Source organism: Lethenteron reissneri, chromosome 29, assembly GCF_015708825.2.
Source record: "Lethenteron reissneri isolate LAM-NWPU_2019-01 chromosome 29, ASM1570882v1, whole genome shotgun sequence".
Classification (NCBI taxonomy): Eukaryota; Metazoa; Chordata; class Hyperoartia; order Petromyzontiformes; family Petromyzontidae; genus Lethenteron; species Lethenteron reissneri.
In genome coordinates, this window is record NC_083807.1 from 566,861 (window position 1) to 592,564 (window position 25,704).

A 25,704-nucleotide genomic window follows, 5' to 3' on the forward strand; every position below is an offset into this window, starting at 1 on the left:
CCCCACACCAGTTGCATTGGGCGGAAACCGGAGGAACCCCATTGTGGTGCAGCAGGGGAGAGAACACAAACACACACAGAGAGAGCCCGCGTCTCGGCGTATCCCCGTGTCTCAGTAGCTCTCAGCGCCCCCCGTGTCTGTCTCCCCGTGTCTGTCTCTTCGTGTCTGTCTCCCCGTGTCTCAGTGTCCCCCGTGTCTGTCTCCCCGTGTTTGTGTCTCCGTGAGTTCCGCTTCAAGCCGCAGGCTTCGCGCTCGGCCCGGATCTGATACGGGACCCCCGACCCCGTCTCCTCCCTCTGACCCCCACGAACCCCTCCCTTCGTAGCCGCCCGCGCTGCCTCCGTGTGCTCGGCATCGCTCAGGGCAGCAGCAGCAGCAGAGAGAGGGGGGGCTGAGGGTCGCTGTCGCTGTGCCCCCTGCTCCTGGGACCCCTGTCCCCAGAACCCTGCCTGCTCCTGGGACCCCTGGGACCGTTGTTCTCGACTTGCCGGGACCCCTCCTGGTACCTCCTGGGACCTCTCCTGGGACCCCTGCACCCCCCCGATTGGCGATGGGACCCCAGGGCCGGGTGACGGGGATCACTGTGCGAGACGTGAGGTTCCCCACGTCCCTGGAGCAGCACGGCTCTGACGCCATGGTACGTGAGAGACACGTGACACCACAAACCACAAACCCCGCGTCTTGGTGACACCACGACCCCCCCCCCCCCACTTGGTGACACCACAACCCCCCCCCCCCACTTGGTGACATCACGACCCCCCCCCCCACTTGGTGACATCACGACCCCCCCCCCCCACTTGGTGACACCACGACCCCCCCCCCCCCACTTGGTGACACCACAACCCCCCCCCCCACTTGGTGACATCACGACCTCCCCCCCCCACTTGGTGACATCACGACCCCCCCCCCCCACTTGGTGACACCACGACCCCCCCCCCCCCACTTGGTGACACCACGACCCCCCCCCCCCCCCCACTTGGTGACACCACGACCCCCCCCCCCACTTGGTGACATCACGACCCCCCCCCCCACTTGGTGACACCACGACCCCCCCCCCCCCCCACTTGGTGACATCACGACCCCCCCCCCCACTTGGTGACATCACGACCCCCCCCCCCCCCACTTGGTGACACCACGACCCCCCCCCCCCCACTTGGTGACACCACGACCCCCCCCCCCCCACTTGGTGACACCACGACCCCCCCCCCCCACTTGGTGACACCACGACCCCCCCCCCCCCCCACTTGGTGACACCACGACCCCCCCCCCCCCCACTTGGTGACACCACGACCCCCGCGTGCGTTCTAGCGGCACGAGTCGGGTGCTCGAGGGCGCCGCTGTCTGCAGGGCCACGCAGCCGCCGCTCGCCGCCGTCGTCGTTGTTGTTGCGAGCTCAAGAAAGTCGAGACCTCGTTTTCGCGCGATTCTTGTATTTGCATTGCATCACGCCAAGGTGCGTGACAATGTGGGTGTAAGTCATGTTTAGGTGACGGTAAGGGAACTTCCCCCATCGTTGGTTTAGATGGAGTGAGTGTGAATTCAGTGTGCAGTAGATAGAGTCTGTTAACTGTGTGTGTGTGCAGCTGAGAGCAGTGCAGAAAATACTTCATATGTATTATATTACACGCTGCCGCTCCTGCTGCTACTGCTGCTGTGTTGGCAGTGGCACACAGATGCAATACAATCATAACATTGTGGTCTTAAAAGAAAACAATTGGCACCGTTTGGGACAATAGCCCTTCTGCATTGCATGCGACGATATGTTTCCACACCATGCTGCTCGTCTTCACCAACCGGCACTAACCAGCATGGTGAAGTATGGTCAAATAACCCACACGACCTATCACGGCGTGGAGAAGCCCTCATCCAGCAGTGGTTTCACGAATGGCATGTACACGTAGCAGAATATGTGTGCAGCGTGGGCATTGGTTTGTATACACCTGGATTGTGGATAACGGTGGATGCTTGTTTGCGTGTGTGCTTTTGCAAGGCGTTTCACTCGGAGACCTGGGTGGGAGCAGTGGCACAGTGATCGCGCACCATACCATCAACCAAGAATATGATTACCATCAACCAAGAATATGAATACCATCAACCTTGTCGCCCGAGTTGGATTCCCGGCAATGGCTGTAGCGTTCTTAGCATCGCTCCTGGGACGCCCTTTTCTCAGCGAGTAACGCCACAGGCCCGGCCTGGGATGGGCCTTCTTCATCTAAGTAGTCGGCTGTTCATTATGATTAGCATCGTTACGTTAACTTCATTGAGATTTCGGAGACATGATCTCTCCAGATTTTGGCTCGAGGTGGTGGATGTTATCATGCGATCAAATATGGTGGCGCCCTTGCGCAAATGCACATGAAAAGTTCAGTGACACATTGATGTTTTCTGCTGAGGATGTAAAGACAAGTAAAAGGTTTTGCAGTGCGAAGTTACAGTGTGGTGATAACTGCGCGTAATGTTCACAAACATTGCTGCAATGAGTATTTGAGATGTGTGGCCAGTTTATACATACGTGCTTGTAAGTGTATTTGCGTGTTGTATGTGGGGACTGGTATGTTAGTGACAATTATCTGACTCGGCCTTTAATAAATACATCAGCACTATGGAGACAAACGCGGTGATGCTAGCCACACCACCCTCTCGTGCGCCGTGACGGCCTCATAGGTGCATGCTGGATGCACTCATAAGTGCATGCTGGATGCACTCATAAGTGCATGCTGGATGCACTCATAGGTGCATGCTGGATGCACTCATAGGTGCATGCTGGATGCACTGCACTGCTCTGAATCGGCTACACGGAGGAGCTTTGTCTCTGTGTGTGCAGCACCGTGACCCCGACTATTCGGCTGCTTACGTGGAGGTCCGCACGGACGCATGCGGAGGCCTCTCCGGGTTTGGCCTCACCTTCACCCTGGGCAGGGGCAACGAGATCGGTACGGGAATAGGGTGGGGGGGGGGGGCACGCCACCAACACCAAACCTAGGGGGGCCACACTGGGCCCAGACACAGGCACACCTGAGGCTTGCTTGACATGCACATGGTTTACATGCAGAACTGCTTTTTGTGTTTAGTTTGTTGTCCTTCCCCCGCACTTCCGATAAACACGGTTGGCTACGTACGGCGTGAAAGAAGTTCAACATACATAAGTGTATTTGCGTGCCTCTGTGGGGGCCTGTATGTTAGGGGTTAGCACACTGCCGTACGAGCCCAGTGACCCGGGCTCTATTTCCGCTCATGGTCACCAACGCCGGTGGTGATTATCCGAACCGGTCCTGGGCCTCCCCTAGGTTAACTCGGCCTCAAATGAGTACCTAGAGCGATTGTGTAAACATTGCCACGTGGGAGACAAAAGAAGTCGGCTGGGCAGCTTGCCACCCACCCCTTGTGTGCCATGCCGGCCTTCATAGGTCCTCACTAACAGCACTTTCCCAAACAATTCATGAAGGCTGTACGGGTGATCTTTGTCTTTGTATGCGTGCATGGCAGTCGTGTGCGCCGTGCATGCCATATCAGACCTCGTCGTGGGCGAGCAACTTGAGCGAATCTTCGAAGACTTTGGCTCCTTCTACCATCGCCTCGCCAACGACGGGCAGCTGCGCTGGGTGAGCAGGGAGGGAGGTGAGGGAGCTGAGGGGACACGGGAAAGGTGAGGGGGAGGGGGGGCTTGAGGGGGTCTGTTGGGGTGAGATTACACGGGACCAAGAGAAGAGGAGAGATCAAAGTATACATTTTCTGATACTTGCCGATAACGTGAAATTAATTCCAGAATGTGACTGAAGAACTTATCGAAGAAGGATACAGCCGGAAAATGGGAGAACGTGTATATCTAGGGCAATCGATGAAGGTGTCTGTCCGTGCGTGTGTCGTGTATATGTGTGCATCTGTGTGTGCACGTATCTCTGTTCGACTGTGTGTACGTGTGTGTACGTGTGTGTACAAATGGGCGCGATCAGGTGGGCCCGGAGAAAGGCGTCATCCACCTGGCGATGGCGGCCGTGCTCAACGCGCTCTGGGACCTGTGGGCCCGGCTCGAGGGCAAGGTAGGACCGGGGGCGGCCACGGGGCCACAGCGAGATGGGTGTGGGTGGTGCACGTGTGCTGGAGGAGGTGGTGGGGTGAGTGATGCTCTTGGGGTGTGTGGTACAGGTGGGATGAGCGGCATAGGTGAGTTGAGTGACACAGGTGGGGTGAGTGGTACAGGTGGGGAATGTTGCACAGGTTTTGCTCGATGGGTGAGTGGTAGAGGTAGCACAGGTGATGCATGCTGGTGATTCCGGGTTGCACCCCATCATGCGCCGAACCGGCTTCAACAGTCTGTGTAGGCTGTACGGGGGGGGGGGGGGGGGATCTTTGTCTGTGTGTGTTTGGGTCATGTAGCCCACATGCCCAACCACCGCATGCTCAAGCAGCTTCTATTCGGCTGGATAGATCGGGCTGAATGGGCGCGGCACGGGCTAGAGAATAGATGGACTGATGTGGTACAGAAGGATGTGCAGCTAATCTGATGTTCTAATGACTGGTGCCAGCAGTGTAAGATAGACCTCTGTGGAGGAGGTTTATAAAGGAGGCTGCTGGGGAGTTGGAGGCAGTTGCCTTCCAGCAACAATGGAGGTTAGAGGAACGATGCTCACAACAACGAGCGGAGTACAGTTGGTGCATCTGCCAGTCATCTCAGTCGGTCAACCCATGGCACCTGGGTCTGTTCCATGACCTCCTGCCAGCGGGTCTTTGACACTTCATGTGGCCTCACAGTTCACCTAGCATGGCACAAAGCGTCATGGTGACTTCAGAGTGAACGGCGGTTGTTGTTGTTGAATGACAAGTCACGCGCTCCATCCCCCATAGCCTCTCTTGGGGGGGGTATAATCCGCTCTTGGGCAATCGTGCGTTAATGTTTGACGGTGTTACAATGGCCAGCTGCTGATGGGTGAGTGCTTTAGCTCCCCAAGAGGGACCTGGGGGAGTTGGAGCTGTGGTGTCGCGCCTGGCTGACTGCCTCTGTCCCCTCCCCCCTCTTGCAGCCGCTGTGGAAGCTGCTGAGTGACATGGTAAGTGGGGGGCCCTGCCCCCTCCCACCACAGCCAAAATAAAATAATGTCAAAAATCTGTTCTGGGAAAGCAGTGATGCTTTAGTGCATTGTTAGAAAGACAGTTTTATGATCGCGATACACGCATCAAATCCCGTACGTGACTTTCAAGAACCGGCGATGTTCGCAAATGATATGTTAAATTTCGATTTAAAGCTTTCGTGACTGCAGGGATTCATCTTCTTGGTTCTTTCGGTAAAGTCACGTAGAAGGGAAGTAATAAAATAATAAAAATAAAACATAATAAAATCAAATAATTCTCACGACGTTTCGGCTACAACGCAAGCAGCCGTCTTCAGGTGAAGAATGAGACACTGCCAAGCTAGGAGCTTATGTATAAGCTGAGTTGGAGGTGGAAGAAGAAGAGAGCCTTAACAAAAGAATGTGCATATCAAGAGGAATTTAGCATATTCATGGGAAAATGCGTAGAAGGTACTTAAAATTAACATGTTAAACGTATGCTAATTGTATGGATGAGGCTAAACAAACAGGAAATTGGGGGTCGGCACAAAAGAGGTTGTGATAAAATCAAACAAAAATGAATTGGACGGCAGCCCCCAGCTGGGAGGGTTAATTGAGTGGCGGGGCGGTGGTGGGGGTGATCGAGTGGCAGGGGGTTCGTCTCTCTCTGCATCCGGCACACCACCTCCAGTACACCTCTGGCTGTGGCTGCGAATCATGTGCCTTCGACTACAAACATTTAGAATATTCAGTGAAAGATTTATCCTTGTTTTTCCCCTGCCCCCCCCCATCACCTTCCGTGCCCCCCAGGAGCCCGAACAGCTGGTGTCCTGCATCGACTTTAGCTACATCACGGACGCGCTGACACGCGCCGAGGCGCTAGGTGACGCGCCCCGCTTAAAAGCTTTAATGCGTTAGCTCTGTCAGCCTGTCCATCCGTCCATACCAGATGGTGGATAACTTTCATGAAGATGATCCAACACGAACACAACTTTAGTATAACATCGTGATGCTATTAGTCAGTGGGATTTCCCAAAACGTGGAGACAAAGTCCAGCGCTAAATGGACCATCTCGGCTCATAGGGTTCGTCATTGGCATGTCCGAGAACTGAGCTCGCGCCAGTGAGATGCTGAGGTTTGTATCTGGGATCCAGCCATTCTTGACTGAGCTGGGTTGTCAAGTTGATTGAATTGATGCTCTCAAACCAATCGCCAATGACAGCACAAGAAACCATCGTAACACATTTGTTTTTTTTTATTAATTTGGGGATAAATTCCACCTCTGAGAATGAAAAATATCGGAGTGTCATGCGATGGATGCTATTGTCTGCAGCAGTGTGGGTGGGGAAATGTTACCTCCAAGTATTTCAGAAGTAGTTCTGTGGTAGGAACGTCTGTGAACCTTTCCCTTACACGGGGTGGTGTACTGCTGTGTGAGGGCTCCACATGGGTTCCTAGTCTGTTTTCGTTAATAACACAATTGGCGTAAAATTGGAGAAAATGTTTGCAATTGTGACATATTCCTAGCACGGGCTGTTCACTAACACTTGGTGGTGCAAGCTAATCCCAAATTAATATGCATTCTTACAGTGTCATCAGCAGCAAGAGTAGAATCTTATTTGGATGAAAATAAATCTCTCTCCTTTCTGAAACAAGCTCTCTGGTGTTTTACAGAAATCCTGCGCAAGGGAAGTGTCGGCAGGGAGGCGCGGGGTGAGTGTGCAAGGCCCCCTCCCTTCCCCTCACACCCCCCCCCCCTTTATATTCTCATTGGGAGTTTCACACCCCCCACGGACACCTTTCTACAGCTTCATCTCTTTAGTAAACTCAGGAAGCCAGAAGTTCTTGTCCCGCACGTGTCCTGTTTGGACGTTTGTCCGATTCCCTACGGGAGTTTGTGGTGGATTTGAGAGGGATAACTGTAGAGTCTGGAGAAACCCGACTCTGTGGAGGAGAGAACACTTGATCACCGTACACGCCGGTGCGACGCCTACTTGCTGTACTGCGAGTATCCATCATGAATGTGTTGGAGTGGTGAGCAGGCATCCCATGAATGCGGTAAATGCACACCCTCGTGTGTGTTTTTTGCGTTATCGCTGGGTAATGCTAAGTGTGCGTTAACGTGTGTTTGCTCGCCGGACTTATTTTAAACTCGTATTCTCCGCTCGGTGGTAAAAAGAAAGGTTCCTCACACCTGATATAGCCCACGGGGCCCTCACTGTCCCGATTCAGCTGCTCCGGCAGAGCTCAAGTTGATTTTGTTGAACCTGGTGGGAACTGGAGACCAGGATAGAGTCTCATTAGCATGAGTGACCTGGAGCGGTGAGGGGTGAGCATAGATGCGGGAACACAGCAATACAATCGTGGATTTTGTTGGGCTGCCCTCTTTGCTGCCCACCATGCAGCCCCCGTGGGGCACTAACGGGGGGTGCCCTGCGTCCGTGTGGAGGATGGGAATCTGGTTCTGGCTCCGACTCCATCCCATGCGCCTGCTGAGACGCCTGTTGCGTGCCATTTTAATTGAAAGCCGTAGGGGAAAGGTCGCAACCCAGCGCAAAATTAATCTCCGTCCGCAAGACCGAGCGACTTGCGGTGGTGAGCGGTCTGCACTGTACTTGGTGTAAATTGCACTCAGGTGGGCGGATGGAGAATAATTAATTATGAAGCCACTGGAACAATTTGCATTTTAATCTAAATTGAAAACTCTATCTTTAGAACCGCTTTTTGTGTTTACTTTGTTATCCTCCCGCACTTCCTATTAGCACGGTTGGCTACGTACGGTGCGAAAGAAGTTCAACACACCACCTCTGAGCGTCTTTATCCTCCCTACTTCTCCCCCCCCCCCCCCCCGTCCCCTCACCCCATCTCACTGTGACCTCCAGAAAGCCAGCTGATGGAATCAGGATTCCCGGCATACACCACGTCCTGTGCGTGGCTTGGCTACCCAGACGCCGAACTCAGACAGGTGCGGCCCCAATTCACCTGTGCCTCGTTCACTCACCTGTGTCACCTGGACCTCACACCTGTGTCACCTGAACCTCACACCTGTAATGGAACGCTTGTCCTGTAAGGATCCTGACGATGGTCACGTGTGTACCTCTGTCACTCCTTGACTTCCCCTCCCATCTCCCACTGTCTCACACTTCTCCCCACCCTTTTCCCAGCGGTGCACCGAGGCCCTGCAGGATGGCTGGACAAGGTGAGACAACGGTTTGCGGATGAGGGGTTGGTAGTGAATGGCGAGCAGTGAGGGGAGAGGAGTGAGCAGTGAGGATTGAGGGGTCAGGATTGAGGGGTGAGTGGTGAGGAGTAAGTATAGACGCGGGAGCATAGAAGAGCAGTACAACGATGGATTTTGTGCACTGTTCTCTGCTGCCTACCACCTGGCCCCCGTGGGATGCGAACAACCCAAGTCAGCATAGGCCGACAGGCAGTCCGACGAGCAGAGGCTATCGAGCGCAGACGTGCGTGCGACTGCAACGAAATCCCTGCCCGTGAGCACGTGGATGCCACGCACGCTGCCTCCTCCTCATTAATGCCGTTGATTACCTGCGTTGTGCCGAGCGCAAACACAATTAGCGCGATTATCTGAGGAGTTGTTTTGCTAGCGCGCGGCTCGACGCTGATTTGCATGAGAGGCGGCGCGGGGGTCGTGTTTACGCTGATCGCGCCGCGCTCCGTGTTTGCCGAGCGCTGGCGCAGGTTCAAGGTGAAGGTGGGGAGCTCGTTGGAGGACGACGAGCGGCGTTGCCGCATCATCCGTGACGTCATTGGGCCCGACCGTACCCTGGTACGAGTGGCATGCAGCAGCCCACGCACTACCCACACACGAGCCACACGCCGTCCACACGCTGCCCGCGCACTACCCACGCACTGCCCTCCCGCGCTGTCCCAATATCTCCATGCTGGCCAAGTGGTGATGATCACCCAGTGCCCTCCACTTAAAATGCATTTTGGTTTTGGGGGGGGCATAGATGCTGGACGCGAACCAGCGCTGGGACGTGCTGGAGGCCGTGGAGTGGATGCAGAAGCTCGCGAGGTTCCGGCCCCTCTGGATCGAGGAGCCCACATCTCCCGACGACGTGCTGGGTCACAAACACATCTCGCAGGTGCCACCCCGCGGGGTCACGTGACATGTGGGAACACAAACTTGATTTGAAGCTTTCGTGACTACAGGAATTACTCTTCGGTACACGGGGACACGTTATTAAATGGGGTCATGTGACACGCGGAGTAACGTGACAGATGGAGCTGTAGGCGGCACCACCATTCTACAACTGGGTGGTGCGGGGGGTGGGGGGAGTGTATAGCAAAGTCACGCATCTCTCTCACCTTAAACACCACGTCTCTTGGCGAGGAGACGCTGTAGCCGGGGGGCTCCTTGGCTGTCTTGGTGTGACGCTGTCTCCCGCTGTCTCCCGCTGTCTCCCGCTGTCTCAGGCGCTGTCTGCGCTGGGGATTGGTGTGGCGACGGGTGAGCAGGTGAGTTCCTGATACCGGTGCTGAGGTTTGAATTCAATGATTTTGGCCGATTTTTTTAATATTCCTTTTTCTACTGCGAAGTTTGTTGATTTCGTAGGGAAATGGTTACATGCAGGGAGTACAAATGCTGATGGGTGGGCTCGGGCGTGGGTGTGCGTTGTGTTGCTCTGTTGTGTCCCTGGTGTGAGGTGTCTGAGTTGCAGTCGTGATAGTTTATGGCCAATTATGTTTGGTTTATTTTTGTTATTTAATTTCCTCATGGCTCATTTAATTTTAGTATCGGTGTTAATTGGTTTATCAGCGTCGATTTCACTTGGGTTTTTTAATTAACTGTACAACACGCCCGCGCTGTTTACAATCACAACACCAACCAACCACCGAATGAGTGAGCAACTGACCCAACCAACTCCCTAACGACGAACGACTGAGCAAGCTAACCCACTCGCCCCCCCAACGGACACACGGACGTTCAAACAGTCACAACGGAGCCAGCTGGCATCGATCTAATGAGCGGCACCGTCGCGGTGGCGTGACCTGCGCCCCCAGTGCCAGAACCGCGTCGTCTTCAAGCAGCTTCTGCAGGCGAAGGCGCTACAGTTCTGCCAGGTGGATACGTGTCGCCTGGGCGGCATTCCGGAGATCCTCGCCGTGCTGCTCATGGCCCGCAAGTTCCAAGGTGCGGCCGGGGGTGGTCGGGGGTGGCCAGGGGTAGCCGTGGAGGCCAGACGCAGCCATTGGTGGGCACGGGGGAGCACAGGTCCAGAAGCTCGGGGGCAATGGGACAGGAATTGATGGTGGCTATGGGTGGCCCTGTGTATGGACGGCATCAACTTTGAGCACACCACGTGTATTTATGCATGTTGTTGAACTTTCGCACCGTATGTAGCCAACCGTGCTAATCAGAGCTGTGGCCTAGCCGAGTTGTGATGGGTTGTGGGCCTGACTTCTGTGTGTGCCTACGCTCGTGTGTTAATGAATTGTGTGTGCATGCGTGTTTGTGTCTTTATGTGAATGTTTATGTGCGTGTGTGTGTGCGTCCATGTGTGTATGCACCTGTGAATGAGTACTTACATTGTGTGTGTGGAGTTCCCATGTAGGGAGCGGTAGTGTAGTGATTGGCGCACTGCGTTATGAACCCTTGGACCCAAGTTAGGTTATCGCTCAATTCCCGGCCAACACTCGTGACAGGTATCTGAACCAGTGTTGGGCTTCCCCTAGATTGACTGAGCCTTAAATGAGAACCTATAACGGTGTCTAAATATCAGCATTGGGGATACAAAGACGGCCACCCCTTATGTGTCGGCCTGCATAGCTGCTCGCTAACAGCACTTTTCCCAACAGGCACGTAAAAGCTATACGGGGGATCTATGTCTTTGCAGTGCCCGTGTGTCCGCATGCGGGAGGCGTGGGGCTGTGTGAGCTTGCGCAGCACATCAGCATGTTCGACTTCCTCTCCGTGTCCACGTCGCTGGAGAACAGGTGACATCACGCTTAACGTCACGCATGTCGCATGGCAGCGTGGTCAGATTTGGGGAGGGAAGAGGCAGGTGGGGGACGATCGAGATGCGTGTCCCGGGCCCGCGACTCTCGACAGACTCAGACAAACATTGACGTGACGGATTTAGTGAGAAAAGTCAGATTGTTTATTCGTGTCGTTGCGTTGCTCTGAATGTTAAAGAGGAGGAGAAGTGGAGCGATGGTTCTTGCCTGGTGACCCGGGATCAGGAACACCCACATCCGGCTCTGGCCGGTTGTGTTGATTGTTTGGCGGTTGTGTTGATTGTTTGGCGGTTGTGTTTATTGGTGTGTGTGTGCATTTGACAGTGGAGTTGGGTGTCCGTTGTGTTGTGTGTACCGAGTGTGCGTGTGTGTGCTGGTTGTGTTCTGTTTCCGCTTGCAGCAATCAACGCCAGTGATGATTATCTGAATCGGTCCTAGGCTTCCTCTAGGTCGACTTGGCCTAAAATGAGTACCTGGTGCAAACGTGTAAATGTTGCCACTGGGGAGACAAAGGCGGTCGAGCATGGTTCTGGCTACCCACCCCCTCGTTTAACGTGATGGCTTTCATAGGTGCTTGCTCGCAGCACTTGCCCCAATAGTCTATTGAGGCTATACAGGGGATCTGTGTTGTGCGAGTTTTGTTTTTGCGTGTGGCAGGTGTGACTTTTATTGCGTGTGTTTGGGGTGTGCGGGGTTTGAGTATGATTGTTCTTTGTGGTTGTGTTTGGCGGCACGTTGGTAAATGGTTGTTGGTACTTGATGCCGTGGTGTTGCGGTGGTTGTGTGGTTGTGTATGGTGGTGTGTGGTTTCGCACTCTGGTGTTGTGTTAAGTGGTGGTGTGCTGTGGGGTGTTAATAGTTGTGTGGTGGTTTGCGGTGGTGTGTGGTGGTGTGCCGTGGGATGCGGTGGTGTGTGGTGTTAATAGGTGTGTGGTGGTTTGCGGTGGTGTGTGGTGGTGTGCCGTGGGATGCGGTGGTGTGTGGTGTTAATAGGTGTGCCGTGGTGTCCCGCAGGGTGTGCGAGTACGTGGATCACCTGCACGAGCACTTTGTGTTTCCTGTGCGCATCCACAAGGCCGCCTACATGCCCCCCATGGTGAGGAAGCACTCACTCATCAGCGTCATCATAGCTATCATCATCATAGCTATCATCATCATCATAGCTATCATCAGTGTCATCATAGCTATCATCATCATAGCTCTCATCATCATCATAGCTTTCATCAGCATCATCATAGCTATCATCATCGTCATAGCTCTCATCATCATCATCATAGCTCTCATCATCATCGCTATCATTGTCACCACACTCATCATCATCATCTGGGCTGAAAGCCTGAAGGTGTCTAATGCAATTTGTGTCACTTGTTTCCACTGCTCTCTACCCTGTGCCAACATGCTGAGGCGATGTGCATCTCTCTGGCACCAATCTCTTATTTATCCAGCCATTCCCTACAGGGTCTTGCTCTTCTTCCAGCTCCCCCCATTATTCCTATCATTACAGTTTATATCTTCCTGTTGTTCTCCATCCTGCATATGTGCCCAAACAAGCTTCGTGTCCTTCTCAGTGCCACTTGCATCAAGTCTTCTGTTATGTTCAGCCTTTTCTCACTTCTACGTTTGTCACTCTCTGCGTCCAACTAAGATGTAGTGTCCTACAGCAGTACCATGTCAAATGCAACTATTTTGTCCCTGTCAGTCTTTCTTATTGTCTAAGTTTCGCAGGCATGCAGAGCTGTGCTGGAAACGCATTTCTTTAGGATGCTCAGCTTGATTTTGTAGCTATTTTGCCTGCTTCTGTATATGTTGTTAAATCCTGCCGTTACTCCTTTTGCCTTCTCGACCGTTGCTCTTATTATGTCCTTCGTAGAGTCATTGTCCCAGGTCGACATGCTTCCCAAGTAGACCATTTTCTTGTACATGCTCTATCTTTCGGTTTCCTATCATTCTCACTTCCAAACACCATCGTGTTTGTCGTTTCCACATTGACCCTCAGTCCTGCATTCTTTGCTGAATTATTCGGTGTATGAACACTTTCTTGCAACACTTTGAAAATCCACAAATCAGTTGTATAGAGTTCTATGTTTTCTACTTGCTCTCTGTGCTCTCAGCTTTAACATAAAAGAGAGCTGTACGGCGCTTGTGTCCCTCCAAAAACCTGCCTTTTAATCAGCAAGATATTCTTCTATCTGCTGTTTAAGCCTATTCAAAGGTACTATTGAAGTATGGGAATTGACGGCAGGAACTTCTTGACGGGAACACACTTTTATTAAATCTTTACGTATCAAAATACAACGTGTAGTCTCCTTTCTTCCGACTTCACACTCCACTACTCTCGTGTAAACTCTAGGCCTCTGGCTACACACGATACCCTTCACTCGTGTAGACCCTACGCCTCTGGCTACACAATACACTCGACTCGTGTAGACCCTATGTCCCTGGCTACACAATACACTGCATTCGGCTCGTGTAGACCTTACGCCTCTGGCTACACACACTACACTCGCCTCTGGGTTACACAGAGTCCCGGTCCCGTTAGGACAGCGGGACTAGGTACCGCAGGGCCCTAGGTCTTCATCCCCGTCTTCATTCTTCGCTGGTTACACACTGCCCTCACGCCTGTGTGCATCCCCTTTTATAGCCCCTGCTCACGAGAGGCGGAGCTGATGCGTACTTCAACGTGAGCATCGCTCCTTAATGAACCAATCACGACGCACTCTCTCTACGATCCGTTTTCCCCAGCGCGTGTTAACACTCCTCCACCAATCACACCGCGCTGCCACCCGATCACTCCCTCTCAGCACGTCACCCGTCCACAGCCAATCAGTACCCCGTAACCCACGACCCCGCGCTGACCCCTGATCCTCCACCGTCAGCGCACGTCACCACCTACACAGCCAATCATTACGCGGTGGCATACGATCTCTAATCCCAGCGCGTATCACCTCTACATCACCCCCTCCCACATAGCTTGCAGCCGGCCCGGCTGTTAACCAACAACACAACCTAACGTCAATGCAGTAACAAAGAAACTCCACCTCTCAGTGTGCCCCATAACGCAACAACAACAACACAACACAACACTTAAATATGAAGCAATATACAGCCCGACGAACAACACAATAAAAGCGAACACCGGAAAACGAACACAATAAAAGCGAACACCGGAAAACGAACGCGCCAAGTGTCTCTGTGACTAAACGCAGTGCCGAGGCGCTCCGGCTGCCTCGACTCCTCACGTGGCAGGTCACACAAAGTAGCGCGACCTAGCGCGAGTCCGTCTGGCCGGTCCGTCGTATGGGACGGGACGTTGGCGACCGTCCGGTGGCTCCGGCTGCTCAAGATCCGGCCGCCGGTGGTCGGCAGCTGTCAGTTCCGAGACACCTGGGAGCGGATCAGGCGGAGACATGTGAGGAGCAGGCAAAGACAATTCCCCCTCAGGGTCGCTGGTCACGTCACATGCTCGGCCCTCATGACACAAGGGGAGGCCATACGGAGGCGAGAACGGTTTCAGTCGGGAGGGGTGGACGTACCAACGGCGTTTTCCCCATTTTATCTGAACGCACTGGGGGCGTGCAACCCGCACGACCTCCACGGGTCCCCGCCACGGCTTCAACAATTTAGGCGACGTAGCCAAAGGTGCCTGCGGGCAATGCAGCCAGGCCCTGTCACCTGGTTCCCAATTGTGCACGGACACCTTCCGTGCCCGCAACCGCTCGTTTGCAATTTGGCGAGCCCGTGAATTAAGCCGTGCGGCCTCCCTTGCCTCTGTCAGCTTATGAATATTAAATTTAATATGCTCTGCCAATTTCGAATTTGCTCGTGGTGCGGACAGACCCAGCTGCGTTTCCATGGGCGGGTCGGCTTCCCGACCGTACATCAGATAAAACGGGGAAAATCCCGTAGCTGCATGGGGGGCCATTCTATACGCGGCGAGGACCCCAGGGACCTGCAGGTCCCAATCAACATGCGCCTCACACACCTGCTGGCACAACATAGAAGTCAATGTCCTGTTAAGCCTCTCCACCATCCCGTCCGTCTGCGGGTGGTACGGGGAGGTACGCACCTTCTTGGTACCCAACAGGTCGCACACCTCTTGCAGTAATTTACTCGAAAAATTCTTCCCTTGGTCAGTCAGCAAGCGTTCGGGAGCCCCCTTGTCCAGGACGTAGCCCTGGACAAAGGCGTCCGTCACAGCCGCCGCCGACTGGTTGGTGAGTGGCCACGCCATAGGCCACCGGGTAAAATATTCGACCCCCACCAACAGGTACTTATTACCCCTAGGCGTGACCGGAAAAGGCCTCAGAATGTCGAGTGCAACGAGCTCGTTAGTGCGCGAGACCTGGATGGATTGCAGCGGTGGATTAGCTGGCACAGGCGGTGGTTTCCGTCTGGCGCACTCAACACAACCCTTCAGAATGTTCACCACGTCACCCCCCATTCCCGGCCAATAATAGTCACGCTGAAGCAGGGCAAGCGTTTTGTTAACTCCCAAATGCAAGAGGCGTTCGTGTGCGGCCAAGACAACCTTCCCCCTCACAGCAGCAGGCACCACAATCGCATGCCGCCGGGACAAACTGTCCCATCTCATCAATAGGCCTTGCTTAAGCTCGTAGGAGCCAGTTCGGTCGTGGTTACCTTCGGAACCCCCCGTCTTGCGGCGCAATGCCAGCAGGGAGCTGTCCGCCATTTGGAGACGGCCCCACTCAATCAATGACATTGAGAGCAGCGAGTCCTGACCCCCAGGGGTAGCGGGACCATCCCCAATTGGTGTGCTCGCGGCCGCAACCAACGCCTCCCTACCTTCCGTAACCGGCGGTTTACAGCGCGCCGATCCCGATAAGCACGCACATTTGTGACAAGGCAACAACCGCGACAAGGCATCGGCATTTGTGTGTCGCAAGCCTTTACGGTACGTAGTCGTGAACTGATAGTCCTGGAGGACTTCCAACCACCGCGACAATTGGCCCGAGGGCTGGGCGACCCGCAATGAATACTGGAGCGCCGCGTGGTCCGTCCGGACCGTGAAATGACGACCATAGAGATATGGCCTGAATTGTTGTACAAAAAAAACAATGGCAAGCAGTTCGCGACGGGTGACGCAGTAGCGCTGCTCTGCCGGCGACAACACCCTGCTACCATAGGCGACCACTCGTTCGACCCCTCCAACGACTTGGGACAGCACTCCCCCAATGCCCGTGTTGCTAGCGTCCGTGTCTAGCAAGAAGGGACTCGCGAAGTCCGGATAGCGCAAGGGTGGGGCCCTAACCAAGGCGTCCCGGAGGGAGCAGAATGCAGCCTCCTCCTCCGGTCCCCATCGGAACTTCACTCCTTTCGCCGTTAGAGCGTGCAAGGGTTTTGCAATGGTGGCAAAGTGCTCAACGAATCGGCGATAATACGAAGCAAAACCGATGAAACTGCGTACGTCTGACACTGACGTGGACGTTGGCCACAATGTGACCCAAGTACCTCACGGATTTACGAAAAAGGTGGCATTTGGCCGGTTTAAACTTTAATTTAGCCGATCGCATTCGCAAGAACACCCCCCTCAATCGCTGGAGGTGTTCTTCAAACGTTTTACCGAAAACAATGACATCGTCAAGGTAAATGAGGCACGTATCCCACTGCAAGCCCGACAAAACCAATTCCATAAGACGCTGAAACGTCGCCGGAGAGGAGTGAAGTCCCATGGGTAACCGGTTAAACTGAAACAGGCCCCCTGGAGTCCGAAATGCGGTCTTAGGCTTAGACTCTTCGTCGAGTGGCAACTGCCAGAATCCGGATAATAAATCAAGAGTCGAAAAGTATCGCGCACCAGACAATGCGTCGAGAGACTCGTCCATCCTGGGGAGCGGATACGCGTCGGCCACAGAGATCTTATTCAGGCGACGGAAATCGACGCAAAATCGCAGGGACCCGTCCTGCTTTTTAACGAGCACAATAGGCGCTCCCCAAGGACTGGAGGAAGGCGAAATAATGTCGGCTTCTAGCATATCGTTAACTGCCGACTGAACATGTTCCTTCTCAGCAGGACTCAGTCGGAAGGGATTTTGCCTGACCGGTGCCGCATCGCCCGTTTCAATGTGGTGGCGTAGCAGGTCCGTGCACCCAATGTCATACTTATGTTTACTGAAGACATCTGAAAATTCAATGAGCAACCCGCGCAGCGCACCCAACTGTACCGCTGATAAATCGTCAGAGTCCGCGCACAGCGAATCAACCCAATCGAGGTCCTCCTTCAATGTAACGTTTTTCGTGGGACTCGGATCCGCCTGCGCAACCAGCCTCTCCTCCGCAGGGACCCGCGCCGCGTGAGCTAGCACGGTGCCCTGCTGAATGACGGCCGGCCGCGCCCCAGCGTTTAAAACCATCACAAACGGATCCCTGTCAACCCTCACCAAAGTGTGAGCCACCGACAAATCGAGACCTCCAACAGCCCTATTAGAAGGACCCAAAAGCATGCCCTGTTCCGAGGCCTCCTTCACCCATGGCTTCCGCAACCGGAGGGGAATTAACATTTGTGAACCCGGGGGCACGTGCACGGTCTGTGTCGCTAACGCCTGTATGGTAGCGCACGCCGTCCGAATTTCATTAGGGCTCGTCAAAAATGAAATACGGCGACCCGATGGTAGTTCAATGCAACGCTGATCAATGAGAATTTTGATGGGCATTTTTGCCAAAAAATCAGTGCCCAATAGACAAGGGACCGCCAGGGAGGACGAAACAAAAACGGGTCCCGACAATTTGATATCACCAATGCAAATGGATGCCCTAATCTGACCGATAATGCCCAACGATCCCCCGTTAGCGGCGTAAAATGGCACATCCACCGGAAGAAGCGGACGACATTGTACAGGGAGAATATTATAAATGAGATCCGATATAATAGTCGCCGATGCCACCGTGTCCACTAACACCCTGACCTCGACCCCATCAATAGATCCGGTAACTACGGATGAACCCGCTGAGGCAGCCACTATTCTGTGCCCCAACTCCGACCATTTAATGTCTCCCCGGTCCCGGCCGAATCGCCCTCTCTGAACCGAATCCCCGAACTCTACTCGGCTCTCCCCCGCCGCAACGCGACGACCCATATGTGCCGAGTATGCGGGCCGAGCATGTGAGGTGCCGCGACTTGCCGGGGTTTGCAGGGACGACTTGGGGCCTTGGTCGTCGTCCAGCCGAGGTCCCATGGCGCGCTGACGTGGGGCGCGGCAACCGGAGGCCACGTGGCCCCGGAGGCCGCAGTTATAGCAGGTGATGACAGTCGTCGGAGATCTCGGTTGCTCCAGCTTGCGGGCCGCTCGCAGAGGCGAACGACCCCCCGATCTCCAGTCCCCCGGTCGTCCCGCGATGAACGCCTCCTCTCGTGGGCTGACGACTTGGGGCACGGTGACAACTGGGCCCGGAGTTGAGGCCACGGCAGCGTTGCAGACGACTCCCTGTTTACGTTGAAGGACCTCGTGCGCTTGTATGCTTGTGGCGACCCGTAAGGATGAAATATCGGTCTCATCGGCCGTGTTGATGGGGACCCCCAGGTCCTGCGCCAACTTGAGCAGCTGCTCCAAAACCATGGCATCTTGGCCCTCCTCGTCCATACGAGGGAACGCGGCGTCGGCGAGAGCAAGCAACGCCGTGCGGTAGGCGAGCACGGTCTCCGTGTCCGCCTTCCGTCTTGCATAAAAATGATGGCGGCACGCGGAGGGAGGACCATAGACCTTGGCCATGAGAGCCAGCGCATCTTTGAGCGTGGAGCGGTCCGACCTGCGTGCGGACGTGAAGGCCGCGAGCGCGTTGTCATCCAGCATGGCAGGCAGTGCCCGCAGTGCCGTAGCGTCGGACCAAGCGGACATCTCCTGATGCGCCAAAAATCTGCGCTGAAATTGGCTCCAATCCCCGCCTTCCGCCTTGAAGGCTGACAACGTGGGAAGGCGCTGCTGAAAAATGAAGTCGTCCTCCTCCTCGTGCTTCCTCTCTGCCGCCCCGCCGGTGTGTAAGATGGCGGCCCCATCGGCGGGTGTGTGATGGCGGTCCGCCGCGCGCGTCGGTGACGTCAGCGGGCGCGCATGGAGAACCCCTGCCACGTGGTGATGGCCGTTCCCGCCAAAAGTCGGTGCAGATGAAATGGCGGCCATCGCCAAATCGTTTTGGCGGGAATCTGCAGGGCGACCCTGCAGAACGTCGGCCGCCGTTCCCGCTCCTCCCGACGAGCTGATCTCCGCCAAGATGGACGCGGCGGCGAGCAGCAGCTCCGCCAGACGGGAGTGCGCTTCGCGAAGCACGGCGTCAGTCCCCCGTGGCTCGTCCGGCGCCGTCGGCGGATCCTGCCCCGTGGGCAACTCCTCTTCCTCACCCCCCGATGCCAGTTGACCCGCGTCGTCGAGGTTGTCCCCGTGGTCAATCCCGTGGGTCCGACGGTTCCTCCTTGTATCCATGCTTGGAAGACCGTTTCACTTCTGACGCCAGTTGAAGTATGGGAATTGACGGCAGGAACTTCTTGACGGGAACACACTTTTATTAAATCTTTACGTATCAAAATACAACGTGTAGTCTCCTTTCTTCCGACTTCACACTCCACTACTCTCGTGTAAACTCTAGGCCTCTGGCTACACACGATACCCTTCACTCGTGTAGACCCTACGCCTCTGGCTACACAATACACTCGACTCGTGTAGACCCTATGTCCCTGGCTACACAATACACTGCATTCGGCTCGTGTAGACCTTACGCCTCTGGCTACACACACTACACTCGCCTCTGGGTTACACAGAGTCCCGGTCCCGTTAGGACAGCGGGACTAGGTACCGCAGGGCCCTAGGTCTTCATCCCCGTCTTCATTCTTCGCTGGTTACACACTGCCCTCACGCCTGTGTGCATCCCCTTTTATAGCCCCTGCTCACGAGAGGCGGAGCTGATGCGTACTTCAACGTGAGCATCGCTCCTTAATGAACCAATCACGACGCACTCTCTCTACGATCCGTTTTCCCCAGCGCGTGTTAACACTCCTCCACCAATCACACCGCGCTGCCACCCGATCACTCCCTCTCAGCACGTCACCCGTCCACAGCCAATCAGTACCCCGTAACCCACGACCCCGCGCTGACCCCTGATCCTCCACCGTCAGCGCACGTCACCACCTACACAGCCAATCATTACGCGGTGGCATACGATCTCTAATCCCAGCGCGTATCACCTCTACACTATCATTAACACCGTTCCCATGTGACTCATCAATGCTATGGTCCTATTATTGCAGTCTGTCAAATCTCCTTTCTTAGGTATCGTAACCATCACAGATGTTGTCCATTCATCTGGTATTTTTCATTATCTCCATATGGCCATGCATAGCTCATGAGTTATTTTCCTCCAGATATTTTTTTATAATTTTCCCTCTTAATCCATCCATATCTGGGCTCTTATTTTTCTTGAAAATTGTTTTGCATTCTCTACCTCTTTGTATAAGATTGTATCATTTTCCTCGTCCCGATCCGTTTCCCTATATAATTCACTACAATACTCTGTCCATCTATTGTTATATTATTCTTTGTCCATTAAAATATTACCATCCTTGTCTATTATAGCTACTTGTCTTGGTTGCCACTTCTATTTGTACTCTTGACAAGTTTGTCAACCTCCCTGGTTTTATACTCTCCTGCGTACTGTCCCACGTCACTACATCGTTTTTCAAGCCATTCCTGCTTGTCTCTTCTTGCTGATCTTCTTACTTCATTGCACGGTTTTTTGTACTTTTTCTGCATCTCTTCTGAATATTTTATTTTTAGGCTTGCTTTTCTCCATTCCTGTGCCAGTTGTAAGGTTCTATCTGTTATCAAATTTCTTTAGGTGTTTCTGCTCAGGGTATTGTTGCTTCTACTGTCTGCTCCACTATCTTGTTTAGGGTGGTTGCCTTCATGTCAATATACTTTTTTCTGTTTCTGCCTCCATCATCCTTTTTCTTATTTCCTCTTCGAGTTTCCTGTTTCCTTATTGTCACGTGCCTCGATATTCTGCTCATAAAGCGTCCTGGGCATGCATTCTAACTTCAATTGTAAGTTACATAATACTCAGCTATGGTCAGATGCTATGTCGGCTCCTTGAAATGTCCTGCACAGTTTCACTGATGCTCTCCATCGCCTGTCAATCGTTACCAAGTCTATCATATTTGTATGTTTTTAATCTGGTGTCTTGCATTTATATTTTTAAAAGTCTTTTTGTTGGAACTTAGTATTACAAATCAACATATCATATTTTGCAGCAAATTTTAGTAATTTATCTGCTCTTACATTTCTTTCTCCATACCCATGCCTTCGCATAATATGCTCCCATTCGGAGTTATCCTTTCCAATCTTCACATTCCAGTCTCCTACAATTATTTTAATATCTTTTATGGATACTTCCTTCAAGGTGTCCTCTATTTAATCAGGGAACTCTTCAAGAGCCTCCTCTGTGCTGTCCGATGTTGGTACATATACGGTACATACACCTGGATAACATAAATATTTAAAGGTTGTCCCTTGAATCTTGCAACAATAATGTTTCAGTCTCCTGGTTTGTATCCTAATGGAGCTGCTTTTGCACTGGCACTTATTGTGAATTCTACTCCTCTAATCTGCTCCTTTTCTTCTCCGCACCAAATTACTTCACCTCCGCCTATCTCCCCTGCACCTGTCCATCTCAATTCTGATAGTACTAAAATGTTATACCTTTCCATTTCTTTCTTAAGTAACTCTAACTGAACTGTTGCATGTAACGTTCTAACATCCCATGTCCCTACTGTGATTTCTTCTGTTGTTATTTTGAGCTTGTGCTAGTTGTGCTGGTTACCGGTAGTACATTTTGTGACCCAATCCTGGTTGCGCAATTGAAAACGCAGACCTATGTTTGTCATTGCATAGGAATTCTTCTGTATTTGTTCGTTATGGGCCGAAGTATCAGCACCCATTTGCCCGACCCTCCTCCTTTATCCCGGCTTGGAGCTGGCTCAAGTACCCACTGGCTTGTGGAGCCCCGAGGCGGAGATCCACCCTCGTCACGATAATCATTCTCATGGCTCTAGCCATGGCTACTCATCACATGACACCTACGCCAGTCGACCAGCAACCTGAAAATGTTGACCAAGAGATTAAACACATAGTTTCACGTAGATACTGAATGCCTCGTATAGACACCAATCGCTTACATTGAGATGCAAAGACTCCTATAAACGCCCATAGATTTATATCGAGATTCATAGACATGCATAGAGACTAAGACTCCCATTCACATCCATGGATAGCATGGGTTTACATAGGGTTTAATATCAGCCGACCCAGAAATTACACAACTGGCACACCAAATAGAGCATGCTTCCTCGCTATGGCAGTGGCTGCTAGCCACGTGCCACCTACTCCAATCCACCAGTGCCTTGGAAAATATCGAGTTATATTTTAATTCCTGTGTGAGGAGACGCTCTCCGCTTGTTTAAGCCGTAATGAGATGCGTGGAGAGATGCAGGCGACGGCGCTATTTTAGACGGCCTCGCTCTCAGCCCTTTGATCCCGGGTCCTGCGCTGAATTAATGACCTGATCTCTGACAGTCGGTGTCCAAATGGAACCAATTAAGGTTGCGGTGCGAGATGAGCTTTTGTAAAACAAAATGTCATTTATTATTCAGAGGTGCGCAGAGAGGGCACGGCGGGTGGGGCGGGGGGGGATAATGAACACAATGCTTGTGAAACGTGTGTTGGCTGTGTGTGCGGCGGTGTGTGGGTGTGTTGGTCTGCATGTCTCGGCCTGTGTGTTCGTTGTGTGCGACCGCATGCTCGTGCGTCAGTGTGTGTGCGCTCGTGTGCCCATTTGTCTGTACGCTCTTGTATTAGTGTGTGTCTTTGTGCCCATGCGCCCATGTGTCTCTTAGTCCACGTGTATCTGTGTCGCACTTGTTGTTGGGGAGACCTTTATGCATCAGTAGATAGATCATGTTTGCTGTTTCATCACAGCCCTGTATCCATATGTCCGTGTGTCAGCCTATCTCCATGTTCTTGTGCCTGTGTATCCAATTTGTGTGCGTGTGTCCGCGTGTGTCCGCATGTGTCCGCGCGTGTCCGCGCGTGTCCGCGCGTGTCCGCGTGTGTCCGCGTGTTTGCAGGAGCCAGGCTACTCGACGGAGATGCGGAAAGACTCTCTTCAAGATTTTGAGTTCCCGGGCGGACGCGTGTGGCGGGAGCTCGCCAGCTCAGGGAAACATGCGGTGGCAGTGGCGGTGACGGAGGGAGGCTCGTAGAGACGACATCGCGGACATCACCAACATCGCAGAGCCAAACCGAAGCGACTACCCCTTCTGTGTGGCGCTTCTGCAAACAAATATTTCTGCTACCGGCACTCCACACCCAGTGTACCACTCACTATGGCTGTGGCTTCTAATCATGTGCCTGCTCCAATATGACAGCAACCCACAAAAATGTTCAGGAAAAATGGATCAGTGATTCTAACCATTTAATCAGCGGTGTCATTGGGTAGCCCAGCACGAGTCTGCTTCGGAGCCGGTATTCGGTCTCTGGTTTTCAATCCCAGTTTTGATATTTGGTCTGTGGTCTTATTTGGTATCTGACGTTTGGGGAGACCTTCATCTAGCCGTGGACAGATCATGTTTGCTGCTGATGACGATCATGATGATTTAATCTATGCTCACAATATTCAGTTTGCGGTATTTGGAATTCTGTCTCCGCTATTCGGCCTCTGTGAATTGACTGACCAATTCACTTTGTGTATAACGACCATGGGTGGTTTGTGTTAGAGTTGCCAGGTTCTAGAGACTGAGGAGGGAAGGACGAGTTATGGTGGGTTGAGTGCAGGGAGCAGGATGGTCCCGTTATGAAGTAGTCTAGGATCTAACTTCGTCATTATCATCACTGTCATCAAATCATTATCGAGTTTATTCCTGTGCATCGCAGCCATGCTACTGGTCAGAGTTAAACTTAGAGCGATGAGGTGTGCTGGAGAGCCGCTTGTGATGGGAGAGCATCGTTGAGTTGACGCCGTTTCCGAGGGGCATGAGAATACCGCCCACCGCGAGGCATAGAGAGGAGAGCAGATCGCTGGGTTGGGAATGAGGTTTAGGCAAGACGAGAGGGTTCTGCTGTCCTTGGGGACTCTGGCCCTGGGAAGCAATGATGATATTATTTTTAGATCGCATGAAGAACAATGAAAATATAAATTGTAGAAGATGAATAATTCAATTTTCCAGCCGTAGCTGGGGTTGCAATGTTCCACGTCCCCCTCCTAAGGTTTATTAATTTACGCGATTCCTCTTGAATAAATGCGCTGAGTGGGGGCCGCACTTTCTCATTACGCCGCCACAATGGCTCCCGGACGTGGCATTTATCGAGCAGAGTAGGCGCGCAAAACGCCGCTCCGCTCCACTCCACCGACGGTGACAATCACTGCACCCGGTGATTAATGGATGGATGCCGTTCTGAATTGACGGTCACTATCTGGCAAGTAGCTGCCACTTTGTGGCCTATACCACCGAATTGGACAGGAACCTGTGGTCATTCGCTTGAGTTGGTAATTTTCGTTTAGGTCTCGTTTGAAAAAAGATGTATTTTTGCACTCTGACCTGGTTTTGATTAAAATATATTGATTGTTGCAATTTGTGGATTTGGTTTATTGCCCTGTGGTGCCTGGGAGTGTTATTCCCCTTGTGGTTTCTCCATGGATCATCAGCTGCCTTGTGTTGTCTGAGGCACAGTGCAGGCGGTATGGTGTTCTCCACTTGTTACAGAAGTTTGTGGTTCGAATCTGGCAGGCTGCGCTGATTACTCGAGTGTGTTTTAATTAATCGTGGAAATACACGCCGTGTGCTTCACAGTGAATGCTAATGATCCTCTGATATTCTAAACGAGTAGGCCATTGAGTGCCGGCGTCATGTTCCAAATTTGGTAAGAATAAAAAAACACCATAAAGTACACAATTGGGATTACACAGCAATCGTGGCAGTCGAACGCCTGGCTCCTAGGCCCGACGCCTCAGCCAATCTCTGCCCCACGCCTCCTCTGTGAGCCATTCTCTGCCCACGTCTCCTCTGTGAGCCATTCTCTGCCCCACGTCTCCTCTGTGAGCCATTCTCTGTCCCACGTCTCCTCTGAGCCATTCTCTGCCCCACGTCTCCTCTGTGAGCCATTCTCTGCCCCACGTCTCCCCTGTGAGCCATTCTCTGCCCCACGTCTCCCCTGTGAGCCATTCTCTGACCACGTCTCCTCTGTGAGCCATTCTCTGCCCCACGTCTCCTCTGTGAGCCATTCTCTGCCCCACGTCTCCCCTGTGAGCCATTCTCTGTCCACGTCTCCCCTGTGAGCCATTCTCTGCCCCACCTCTCCCCTGTGAGCCATTCTCTGCCCCACGTCTCCTCTGTGAGCCATTCTCTGCCCCACGTCTCCTCTGAGCCATTCTCTGCCCCACGTCTCCTCTGTGAGCCATTCTCTGCCCCACGTATCCTCTGTGAGCCATTCTCTGCCCCACGTCTCCCCTGTGAGCCATTCTCTGTCCACGTCTCCTCTGTGAGCCATTCTCTGTCCACGTCTCCTCTGTCATTCTCTGTCCCACGTCTCCCCTGTGAGCCATTATCTGTCCCACGTCTCCTCTGTGAGCCATTCTCTGCCCCACGTCTCCTCTGTGAGCCATTCTCTGTCCCACG

General features: G+C 53.1%; 1 protein-coding gene across 5 annotated transcripts; it reads left to right on the forward strand.

Moving 5' to 3' along the window:
* The first annotated feature begins 23 nt into the window (after positions 1 to 23).
* LOC133349107 (mitochondrial enolase superfamily member 1-like) lies at positions 24 to 24,656 on the forward strand. Of its 5 annotated transcripts, none has more exons than XM_061562292.1 (16): positions 24 to 637; positions 1,991 to 2,933; positions 3,487 to 3,602; positions 3,954 to 4,040; positions 5,022 to 5,048; positions 5,859 to 5,931; positions 6,723 to 6,761; positions 7,931 to 8,013; positions 8,213 to 8,247; positions 8,751 to 8,838; positions 9,023 to 9,157; positions 9,489 to 9,530; positions 10,077 to 10,206; positions 10,910 to 11,009; positions 12,045 to 12,126; positions 23,158 to 24,656. In XM_061562292.1, exons 2-16 carry the CDS (start codon positions 2,738 to 2,740, stop codon positions 23,290 to 23,292), a joined length of 1,368 nt encoding a protein of 455 aa, XP_061418276.1. In that variant the 5' UTR covers positions 24 to 637; positions 1,991 to 2,737; the 3' UTR covers positions 23,293 to 24,656. The 5 variants fall into 5 exon arrangements, with proteins under 5 accessions (XP_061418276.1, XP_061418275.1, XP_061418277.1 ...); XM_061562291.1 differs by having other exon boundaries at positions 2,825 to 2,933; XM_061562293.1 differs by lacking the exon at positions 10,910 to 11,009 and having other exon boundaries at positions 2,825 to 2,933.
* Positions 24,657 to 25,704: the final 1,048 nt, after the last annotated feature.